The following is a 12,156-nucleotide window of genomic DNA, read 5'->3' as shown; positions in this document are numbered from 1 at the left end:
CCTCAAGAGGCGTCATTCAATCTGTACGTACGCGTTTGGTTTGTCTAAATTTGAATTGAATTCGGGTCATTGATACGATTACGCATTGATTATCGGATCCAAGTCCACGTCCGATATGAATCCAGCAGTTGAAGTTTAATTTGAATCCGGAATTCCGAGTATTAACGGATGAACAGGGTTTTCTAGCCTCCAGGGTTGCTTTTCTTATTGTGATTGCTGAAATCAAAATCATCTGATAAAATTTAAAGGGTAAATTGCTGAAATTTCCATTGAAATTTAGTAATTATAATTAATTTTTTTGAACTTTTTCACACAGTTGCAATTTGATTACCACAGTTAAGATCCTCTAATAAGATATGTAAAAATGTCCAAAATACCCATGCAATTACCAATGAAGCTGATTTCTATAGAAAAAACACTATAAATTTTATGAACAATAACAAAAAAAAGAGTTTAAAGTTGTACTTTTATCTTTAAGCAATTGATATAATAAGCAAATTTGGAAAATAAATCAATTTAAAAAAAATAAAAGAGATCGAAAAGATTTGAGGTAGTGATTGATATGAAAAGGAAATTAGGAAAATAAACGTTTTGGTCATAAGTATTTACATGGGTGTTTTAGACATTTTTATGCCTCTTGTTAGATGATTCTTACATAGGGGGTATACTTGTAACTATGTCAACAAATTCAGGAAAGGTGATTGCAATTACCAAAATTTAGAGGAGATTTTAACAATTTACCCAAACATAAAATATATGTTCTTGGTTGAATATGTTTTTTGTTTCAAAAGCTGAAGCCAAGAGCTGGTTATTGAAGTTTAGATTTAAAAGAACATAGTTTCATTTAACTGATTGATATAATGTTTTATAAATCATATCATATCTATGCTCCAAAATTTAATTTATTTTAGAAACCATTGTTTTGATGGTTTCAAAAACGTGATTTTTTTTTTGGGAAATAAATCCAACTTGATTTTGCTTCTCAAAGAAAATCTGTTTCAATTTTGTTTTCTTATGTGGTGATTTTAAACACAAATGAAGAGAAAAGCATTTATGTTGTAGAACAGCATGAGTATTTGGAAGGAGTATAAATGCAAATACATAGAGTGCAAAACCTTATATTTTATATTATTTTGTATGTATTTGTACCATACATATTTGCATTTGCATTTATACTCTTTCCAAACTGAGCCAAGAAAGCTCCCCTCAACTTTTTGTTTCTCTCTTACTTAGATCAATTAGACATACCCTATAGCATGGGTGGAGGCAGGGGTGGCAGGCGGAGCTATGGCTCCATATGACTTAAAAAGTCCTACAATTCCATTTACATTAATTCTTGTTCCTCTCACAAAGTGCCAACAGGTTAAGTGATTCATTTAGGGCTTGCTTGTTTTTCTGATTTTGGGAGGGGGAAAATTGGTCAATGGGAAATTTATTTCCCCTCTCAAGATACCAATGTTATTTTTTCAGATTTATGTAAGGTTCATGGAAAATTTATTTTCCCTAGGTATCACTTATATTTCCACATAAGGGGAAAGTTGTTAATACTTGGATAGGACAAAATTTCTCCTTTTAATAATGGTTTTTTATGGCCAAACAGTTATTATTTTATTAATTTAAAAAATAAAAGAACATAGATAAATACATTTACCCAAATAAATATTAGCCACAAAACACTTTAACCGAATAAATAACTTCCAAAGGCCTTAAAGAAACAACCCAACTCATTATTTTGATAGTAATGAGTTACATACTTAAAACTTGTAAGTGAGGACTCAGCAACTACTACACGCGGCGTACTGCTTACAACCAAATAATCCCAAACAAGGCAATTACCAAACGTGAACGCTGTTTGGTTATATTTGCACACTCCTTGCGTCTTGTCTCCCACCAGCCACCACCATCCACCAATCACCATCCCCTCTCTTCACACCCGAATCCCCTCTTTTTATCTCTTATTGATTATTTATTTCTCTCCCTCACTCAAAGGTTGAGAGCTATTAGTAGTAAAATAGCAAATATCATATGTTCACATAAGATTCACATGAAATTGACCATTCTCATCAATTCATCAAATACAGCTTTAATGCTTTGTGACTCATCTCTTTAATGTAAGACACCTTTCAATAACTCTCATTCATCCATTTCACAATGATAGTCCATATTTTATTAATGTAATTAATAAAATATTTCAATATGATAATCAATATTCTAATATTATTAAAATATAAAATTAATATTAATTGATTTACTAATTAATTTTGTTATTATTGAAATAATAATAATTAACTATTATAATAATAAATAATATATGAATAAAAATTTTATAATAATTAAAAATGATAAAAAATTTTAAGTACTCTTCTTATTTTTGTTATGCTAGTAAAAATTTTATTATATTTTAGTAATACTTTTATTTTATATTTCCTATATTATTATTATTATTAATGATTATTGTTGTCGTTTCACACGTGTCAACAAAAAAAAAAGAATTAATAAGCAAATGGGAAATTGAACATTATAATTTGAGTTATTGATTGCTGTTTGTACCATTATAAAGAAATTAATGGTAAAAATCGGGTACGACAACCTTTCAACGTTAATAGTTAAGTGCTATCATTAGTCTCCGTTAATCAAGGCTAATGGTGTTGGTAATGGAGCTCATCACGATGAATCAGCCAGAGTAGTGTTTGATAATGTTTAAACGGGCTGATATTCCAAATGTTTTGCTTTTCAAAGTTTGTATCCCCTTACCATTAACTTTTAATCAAAAAAGTGATAAATATGTTTAATTTGAAGAGAGTTGGCATTAATTTATAATGATCAAAATACTTTTATATTTTAATATTATTACATGCAAAAGTTTTCAAAATCGGATAGAACATGGAATTGTTTTGGCCACCAGTTTTCAACTTAAATAGTCTGACTGTTTGATTCGAAGGATGGCTTATTCTAATTAAAAAAAATAATAATTAAAACAAAAAAAGCTAAAAATTATTATCTGAATTGACAATTCAACCGCTGCCTGACTCAGGTCAACTGGTCCTACTGTCCGGTCCGATCCGGTCGCGTTTTCAAAACTATGATTACATGGGCTCTAAAAATTATAAAAGCAAATTTTGTATTTGGATATAATATCTAGAAAATAAAAAACAGGAAACTTTTCTACGTTTTAGAAATGAAACTTCAATTTTTACAAACGCCACGCCACGCTTCGATTCTAAGTTCTAATCAAATGGAAGCAAAAGGAATCCTATTCCTGGGTGCCACAGCCAGTGTCCACAGTCGTCCACCTCTGGGCTCTGACTCAGAGGGCCCTACCGCGGGCCCCACTAAGCTAAGCTGAAACGCTGATGGTTGACCCAAACTTCAAAACGGATGGTCCGTTAAAAGCCTTGTACAAAATACCATGGTTTATAAAAGTGAAAATACAATGGAGCTCTCCTCCCGCTTCTGGACCTCTGGTCTAGGTGGGTGGTATGACCAGAGAGACTGCTAAAGAAAAAGTCTAAGTGAGTATTTTAAGTGCTGGAACTAAAAACTAGAAAAGGACGTTGTCGGCTCCGAAAGCGATGAGCACGGAGACAGCATCGCAGCGGGGTCGGCAAAAAGTCGAGCAGTGATACGGACAGGTAGCGAGGGAGTAGCACTGTGCAGGACCGCACAGTCCCGCCTCTCTTAACCCTCTTGTCGGTATGTCCCGTTTCCCTCCCTCCTCCTTACCAAACTTCTCTCTCTCTCTCTCTCTCTCTCTCTCCTTATAAAAATCCCAGACTAGGATCCAGGACTCCAATTTCTTAAACCAATCTCTCCTCTTTGTTCTCTTCTTGTTATTTTATTTATTTCTGTAATCCTTGTTTGTTTCTCTTGTTCTATTTGTGGAGTGGTCGATATGGAGCTTCAGCTGGGTCTCGCTCTCCCAAGCCATCCCACCGCCGACTTCGACTTAAAGAAATACGCTTACGGCGGTTACGGACCAAACCAGCTTGTGGGTACTGAAATATGGAGCCACGGTGGCCGTTCCGGAATCAACCAGAATAACAAACGTAGCTTCGATGACACCTTTGACAAGTCTAACCCAGAAATTCGAACACTGCCTCTGCTGTCGTGGAACGACAAGCCAAACGACGACGACGATTATAAAGGCCGGGATAGAGGCTCCTCTTGCTTCTTGGACAACAAGTAAGCCTTCTTATACATACTCCTAATCTCGTTGCCTTGGTTTACGTTATGGGGCGATGAAAAGGAATAGTTAATGGTGATTGGTGATCAACAGGGTTGAAGAGGAGGCAAATTCTATTGTGGGGTGGCCACCCATCAACTCCTGGAGGAAGAAGCTTCACCATCAGCATCAAGGTGGAGGAGTCGCCGACGAACGGATTCATAGAGACGAGAACGCTTGCCGTGGACCCAATTCCAAGTACGTCAAGGTGAAGATGGAAGGTTTGGCTATAGGAAGGAAAATTGATCTCAGTCTCTACAGCTCTTATCAGACCCTTACCAGTGCAGTAATCAGCATGTTCGGGAAGTGTAAGTAGGGATATCTGTTATTCTGTAAACGTTCTCTTCTTTTCTCTGCGAGCAAGGTCTAATGGGTGTTTGATTCACTTTGGGGTTTGTGTTTACACAGACCAGAGCAGTGTGCAGGGAGCGAAAAGTGGCCCAGAGCCTACTAGTTACACACTGGTTTATCAAGACAGAGAAGGAGACTGGCTGCTTGTGGGAGATGCGCCATGGGAGTACGTATTTCCATTTCAAAAAGAAAATTGTAGTACTGATTTGGTACACCTTTGGTTGCGAAATTTAGTGACTAGTCCCACCTAAGATGCCTTTGTGACAGAATTCAGACTGTTGGAATGGGTCCGGGTCGACTTTTTCTTAATCGGGGTTTGGAAACCTTAGTAAGCAGTAACTATGTTTACCAGTTTATGAGACTTGAGACCCGATAATCGTTAAATTAGATGGTTTCCCGGGTCGGGTCAAAAGAGATTCCCTAATCGATTTGTGTTTGAACCGGCCACTCTGCAAGACAGTCAGTAGAAGTGGAATCACTGATTTCTAAAGTTGACTTGATTGCTTGATCATAACGATCCAAGCAACCAATTCTTCTGGATGGTCCTAAAGAAATGATGAGTGGATCAGGTCGGTATCATAGGTGGGACCATGAAATGATGGATCGGGTTGCTTTGCACGAACGATCCGATCCATTAACAGCACTTGTAGGGTTGCATAATGCATTGTTTTTCTTTGCCCTTTTACATCGTGTGCACTAACAAGTTGGAAATGATGATGTGGCAGAACATTCATCGGGTCGGTGCAGCGTATGAAGCTGATAAAAAGGAGCGGAGGTTAATCGAGTCGTATGTCATCAAGCATTGACTCGGTTTAGTTGTTGAGAGGAGCACATATATGGTTGTGAGCATGAATGGAGATGATGTACAAATTACTTATTACATAAGTAAGTTTAGTCTGAGCAGAGAGAGAAATAATTCCTCAAAAGTTTGTAGGACATGTTCGTCAAAAAGAGAATGATGGGGGGTTTTGGTGTACAACTTTTTCTTTTTTATTATCTTTTTGTTTGCTTTGCATTGGCTTTGTATTCACTTTAGTTGTCATACTTTATGACTAACAATTATGATTTATCCATGCTTTTTTAATGAAGCGAGTATTTTCAAACTCATGGAGGCTTTTCTAGAAGGAACCTGGCCCACTAAATGCTGATACTCTAATTTTTTTTTTTTCTTTAGGTTTTAATATATATCATCAATTTTAGCTCCATGAAAATTCTTTTTGAGAAATTATTTGAAACCTCCCCTAACTTTATTGTCATAATGTCTAAAGCTTCTCCTGACATCAAGTTTTGTGTAGATTATATACTTCCTTTATGTTATGGTTTTTTATGGTCTCATAAATAGAAATTTTCAAATGACAAAAATGACTCTTACTCACTTGATGTCATTTCATCTGCTTTTAATGTGACAAAAATACCCTTAACATATGCTAACCATCTCATAAAAATAAGGAAGCAATGATGTACATTCATTTGCATGCGTGGGTGGTGGAGAGGAGCCATCTCTCTCCCTCTCTCTTTGAATTTGGTTGCTCCCTAATTATAAGAACAAAAATATAATTTGAATAACTACTTTCCTCCTCGTTCAAATTACTTTCAATAAGTATTATATTTAAGGTATTAATTTTCATTAAAAAAGATTAAAACAATTATAAAAAATATTTGGACATATCTCTAATATTGTATATCTATCATAATAAACAAAAATAAGTATGCCAAACAACAATAATTTTTATAGACATAAAATTATAAGAATAATATAAAAAATTTTAGAACACATATTATTTACTATCGTCATTATAAAAAAAAAAATTCCCACATACACACTTAATAGTGCCTTAAAAATTATCATAATTTCCATTTATCCCACTTTCTTGTCCCATCCATATCTATTAACTTTTGGCATCCAAGAAAAAATCCCGCTTCCACCCCTTTGAACGCACAAGACTGTCCATTTAACGCACCAACACCTAGCATTGGTATGTTCTGATGCTTAACAAACATATATAAGGTCCAGTGGTATTTTGTTCATTTGTATAACAATTACTATTTAGGATATTTTGAATATATTAAAATAACCATGTCCGATTCGTATAGTGTCTGCTGGGTAGAACAGTAACGTTGTATTTTTTTTTTCCTTATCAGTTAATGGAATGTATATGACAGGGGTTCCTTGGAGGTATTCAAAAGTAATTAAGTGCTGATAGGTTTTAGTTAATTACTCTTTTATTAAGAAATAAGTAATGAATGTATTTTGTTTTTTGTTAAATAACTACTTGACCCCTTGATCTTTTCTCTTGCATTAACTGAATACCTGTTTTGACATATGAGATCAGTGTAAAGAAATAAATTAATTGGTAAAAAGGGCTCCTCCAATTCCAACATCTAGTGGCATGTCGGCCACTACATATATACACACACATGATACTAAATTCATATCAATTATGCTTTTTGGTTGAATAAATCTACTTTCCCATAATCCCATGTAAGAATTTTGTCCCTCACCCATTATATGGTACCTATTCGGGCCAGTTTATTTCAATTGGCCATTCAGATATGGTTCTTTGACAATTTTGGTCGGTTCAAAGGTTGAACCGTTTTTTCTTTGGGTCAATGATTCAACCATATGAAATGAATAGTCCAAAGTGATTCATTCAATGTGAGAAATTCAAAAAGCCGTTAAGTGATGGTTTAGTAAAAAAAAAACAAGAAAACTGAAAATAGGGTTAATTATAACATGAATAAAAAATCGACTTTCCAACGAAGCTATCTTAAGTACTTTCTCCAAAATGGTTCGTTCAACATAGAAGCTCTCCCAAACGGGCCCTTGATAGTTAACTTTACCTATTCCACTTAAACTTTTCTTTATTCATTTTTTAATTTCTTAAAAGAAAATAAAAGAACCCCATCATGTCTTCAGAGTTACAGGCTTTAGCCCAACTCATTTTAAACCTTTCTACGGTAAAGAAAGCATCTCTCTCCATTATTCCAACTTTTCAGTTCATCCTTTTTATCTTTTCCAAAGCTAACATGTATGGAGTCAAGAATAACATTCATCACGAGGACTGACTGACTGGTATACTCATATGACATCCCTGTACCATAATGGTCGATACCAACTCGATCATTGCTGATTCATCCAGAGGAGGCTGCAGAGGACTGAAATTTTTTTTGTTCCTTTCTTCTCTTCCTCCCTTTTTGTCATTAGTGGCTGTAAGATAAGTCTTCAAAGCAGTCACCAGCTGCTTCATCAAACCAGAGAAAACAACAATTTAAATTAATTGCAGACAATCTTTGTGTAGGCATCTAAATTTGGGTCCGACCAGATCCTAACTAAGAAGGCAAGAATCATCCAAAGCATCAATTTATTGTTCTTGGGTGGATTAATTCCATTGCTTCAAATGAAGCTGACAGGACTAAAATATCAAATTAGAACTAGCTGTGTTAATGTTGATCTTCTATAGGGAGATGTGACTAATTAAAGCAGATAATAAAGAGTTTGCTACATCAAATAAACCTTCTGCCTTTCTGGGTCTACAAAATATGAATGCGTCTCCCACTAGGGTGGGCCTGTTCTGAGAATTTCGAAAAGAGATTCAACCAAAAGAGAGAAGGAACCTTTGTTCCCATTGGAGAACTCAGACAACAAAAACTTCCAAGAAACCTCGACACATGGAAAGCATTACGACCACCAAGTCCCCAGCATCGAAGACTTCAAAGGCAGGCAGCAGATGCCCACTTTTCTTCTTTATTCACATCAGTCATGACGGGATTTTTTTTATTTGGGTTCTTGTGGGAATTTTATCTTTTGGCCCATTCACACCTCAGAAGGCAATTCGATCACATCTTGACTTAGATTGTGGAATTGGAATTGGACAGGTATTTGTCGATCCAGTCCAATGTGAGTCCATTTGTTATTACAAATGGATCAGGTCCTATCAAATCTAATGAATATTTGGATCATTTTGGACAAGTCTAATTTAATGTTTGGACCATTCAATTTGTTTAAATTCATTTTAATTTAGATTGTTTCAACTTAAACCTGGTCCATTTACACTTATATTCTTATTATATTAATGGACTGGTTATTGGCTTAATCCAACCAAATTCAATATAAATTTATTATGGACAGACCAGGTCCAGTCCAATCTAATAAATATTTTGGATCGAATTGATCCAATCCACTGTCTTTTTTGTCCATCTAATCTGTCTAAATTGATTTTAGACTGGACAGGATCCAGTCCAAAACTGGTCCATTAACACTCTTAGTTGATGGGAATGGGATAAAATTATATATCTGTTTAATTGGAATTCCGCTGTTTGGATATGCCTTCTCTTAATTTGGCATTTGAGCTTGTTTGTATGAAGCTTTTGGGGGAAATACAACTGTAGAAAGAGTTGATGGGATGGTGAAGAACGTCTCTTTTAGTCTTTGTTTTTATAAGATTTACAATACAAAATTTGACAATCCATGTGGCCAACATCTCACAATAAAGAAAGGAAGAAAAGCAAGGTCGTTATGTGCAGAAGAAGAAAAGTGGCTTCCTTAGTTGCAGAGGATGTTGAATTTGAACTCCAAACTGGTCTCTGTGTGTCTCCACTAATGGAGGTAAGATGCTGAGTTGTTCTTGTCGGTGTTGATTTGGGCATCTCACAGAGGCTGATGCCCGAAAGGAATGAAACGTCCGAACCCACTTCAATACCGGTTCGTGGGTCAATGCAGAGACCCGAATTGTTGTAAAGCCTCAGCTTCCTCCCCATCCTCCATACTGTTTCTCTGCTGAATGGTACCGGTCCGGTCAACCGGTTATCGTTTAGTCTCAGCTCGCTGAGATCCTTCATGTCTTGGAAGCTCAGAGGGATTGAACCGTTAATATTGTTCCGGTCCAGATGAACAACCCTTAAGCTCGGCAACCGGCCTAGCGCGTCGGGTATGGGTCCCTCCAGACCCATGTCGGATAGAACCAGTATCATTAGACCCTTCAACCCCTCGAACCCATCACCGGGAATGGTCGTCGAGTCCATTGGATTCCCCTTGAGAATCAAAGCTTGGAGAGAATTTAAGCTCCGGATTGAGATTGGGAGGGGACCCGACAAGCGATTGTAGCTGAGATCCATGAGAATCAGGCTCTTGAGGGCACCGATGGATATGGGTATTGGGCCGGAGAGCCGGTTTCGGCTCATATCCATTTTAATGAGCGAAGGACAATTTCCAAGGCTAGAAGGGATTGGGCCCATGAGGTGATTCTGGCTCAGGTCCAACACATTCAAAACGGGGAAGCTCAGGCTAGGTATTGGGCCGGTTAGTCTGTTCTCACTCAAATCCAACGACCTTAGACCGGCGATCCGGCCAAGTGAAACCGGTATCGAACCGTTGAGATTGTTTCGGTGGAGATCGAGGACCCTCAAGCGGGTCAGATTACCCAACTCAGCCGGAATGGGCCCCACGTGGCCATTGTCCCTAAGCACCAGAGACTGGAGGGTGGGGCCCAGCTGACCGAGGAAAGAAGGGATGGGCTGGGGATTATAACTGAAACAACGGTAGAAGAAGAGAGTTCTGATGTATGGGAGCTTGGTAATGGAAGGTGAGATGAAGGACTGTGTCTGGTCGCAGGTAGGGAAGGCGGTGTCGTCGGAGAGTGCTCCGAAAGAGAGCGACACTACATGGAACACTTCATCCTTGTCCGGCATGCACTCGATCCCGTGCCACCTGCCACGGCACACGTCGGGAATCTCTGTCGCCCATCCGTTGCCGGTGGCTTTCATGATCTCGTAAACCGCTTGCTGCTCCTGGGGATTGGTCCGGGCTGATCCGTTCTTGTTCATGGAGAAGCCTGTCTGTGGGGCGTCGACGAGGGCCGATGGAACGCCGGAATCTGACATTATCACCGTGAAGGGCATTGCAAGAGGAACCCACATGAGGGTTAGGACAACCGCTGCTGGTAGTGAGGGAAGGAGCCTCATTTCGACTCTGAGAGAGAGAGAGAGAGAGAGAGAGAGAGAGAGGGAGAGACTGTGTGAGTGATTGGGAGAGGTGTGGTTGCTTGAGTTGAAGCAAATATTTGAACGATGGAGGCGTTAAAGAAAGAATAGGAGAAGTTAATGAGAGATGGGGCCATGTTGGGTTGGTCGTTGGTGCATGGATGTGTCATTTAAGGAAGTTCATAAAGGTTGATCACGGGGAGGGAGAGGGCTAGAAATAAATAGATGGGTTTGGACTCTGGATTTTTGTTGTAATTAATTGATTTCACGGGAAAATTCCCCTCTGTTCTGTGTTCATTATCTGCTGATGAGCTGAGCTTGATTTTTATGTCATCACTGTCGGTAGACTAGTTGGGCCAATCCAGTGGGTATTGAGATTGGGGAAATGTCTGAGTAGAAAGCTTGATCTGATCTGAGCTTATCTTGGATGCTTAAAATTTAAGACGGAAGCATCCTTCAAATTAAAGCATTCAAATGATAGAGACGTACTCCGCCTGAAATCAAGTTTTAAAAATATAATGCTGGATACGTGGCCATCACCATCAGTACCTTTGTGAATTCAAGGAGTGAAAATTCTTCACCCAAGGAGTCGGGAGTGCTAAGGGTAGCAATGGGAAGGGTTAGGGGAGACTTTTGTAAATTTCAGATCCTCTCTTCTTCTCCAAACCTCCAAATCATATAGCAGATTGTATTTTCAGAATGAAAACCTGCTTCGCACATGAAAATGTAAAACCCTCCCAGGTTCTACACTCTCCACATTTTAGGGTGGGATGGATCAGGTTTAAATCCCACATCTAATTTCCTGTTATGTATAAATAATAAAAAATCAAAATAATATGAACAAACCAAAATTTTTAATTATTTAAATGAAACATGTAGAAAACACAAAAATTATCAATTGTCCTTCACATAAACTCAAAATATTAAATTCAACACATAATACATACAGGTCTATTGTAAGCAGCCCACTAGGGGTATTTTAGTTGTGACAAGGAATGGATGATGATAATGATGGAAGGTCAGGTTTAATCTTATACTGTACCCTATCCATAACTGCACCTACTTGGGTTGTAAAATTCCAGAATCCATCTCTGTTCCAAAATCCATTTTTCAAACAAAAAAACATACTCCAATGAGGTGGGTACTCATCAGGTAAGGTAGAAATTGTCATCCTTAGGTTCGAATACTATGGCATATATAGTCTGATTCATTTGGCATTTTGATTGATCCCAATATCCAAATATTTTTTATGAGTAATTGGCTGATCCCAATATGTAGCTTTTATAAATAAAATAACACATGGGAAAAGAAATATGAAAGAGAGAGTGTGTGTACACTAAAGCCAAGACAAGTATCTACATTATATATAAAATGCTGTAAAAAAAACGTCCACAAAAGAGAGTCTTTAGAAGCCAAAATGGTTTCCACTGCAAGGATAAAGACATTGATCCAATAACCCTAAAGAGCTCCAATGATCAACAGTGCATCCCATTCCACAACAACTTTATCCAAAGTAAGGGCTACCTCTGCCAATTCTAGACATCACTTTAGTATGTGCACCTTTTCTATCTTATAACTCCTCTCAATATACCACAAAAGAATCC

At 37.5% G+C, this 12,156-nt stretch overlaps 2 protein-coding genes across 2 annotated transcripts; one reads left to right on the top strand and one right to left on the bottom strand.

The window, feature by feature from the left end:
* Positions 1 to 3,489: 3,489 nt before the first annotated feature.
* Positions 3,490 to 5,678, top strand: LOC104592479 (auxin-responsive protein IAA5-like). Its single transcript, XM_010251864.3, has 5 exons — positions 3,490 to 3,693; positions 3,885 to 4,182; positions 4,277 to 4,530; positions 4,631 to 4,739; positions 5,299 to 5,678. The coding sequence occupies exons 2-5, from the start codon at positions 3,893 to 3,895 to the stop codon at positions 5,351 to 5,353; spliced, it is 708 nt and encodes a 235-aa protein (XP_010250166.1). The 5' UTR covers positions 3,490 to 3,693; positions 3,885 to 3,892; the 3' UTR covers positions 5,354 to 5,678.
* A 3,283-nt stretch (positions 5,679 to 8,961) lies between these two features.
* On the bottom strand, positions 8,962 to 11,117 carry TMM (Leucine-rich repeat (LRR) family protein). Its single transcript, XM_010251863.3, has one exon. It carries the CDS (start codon positions 10,532 to 10,534, stop codon positions 9,056 to 9,058), a length of 1,479 nt encoding a protein of 492 aa, XP_010250165.1. The 5' UTR covers positions 10,535 to 11,117; the 3' UTR covers positions 8,962 to 9,055.
* Between the last annotated feature and the right edge of the window lie 1,039 nt (positions 11,118 to 12,156).

This window comes from Nelumbo nucifera, chromosome 8 (genome assembly GCF_055504915.1).
Source record: "Nelumbo nucifera cultivar China Antique chromosome 8, China Antique-T2T, whole genome shotgun sequence".
NCBI lineage: Eukaryota > Viridiplantae > Streptophyta > Magnoliopsida > Proteales > Nelumbonaceae > Nelumbo > Nelumbo nucifera.
This window is presented reverse-complemented; position numbering and strand designations above follow the sequence as displayed.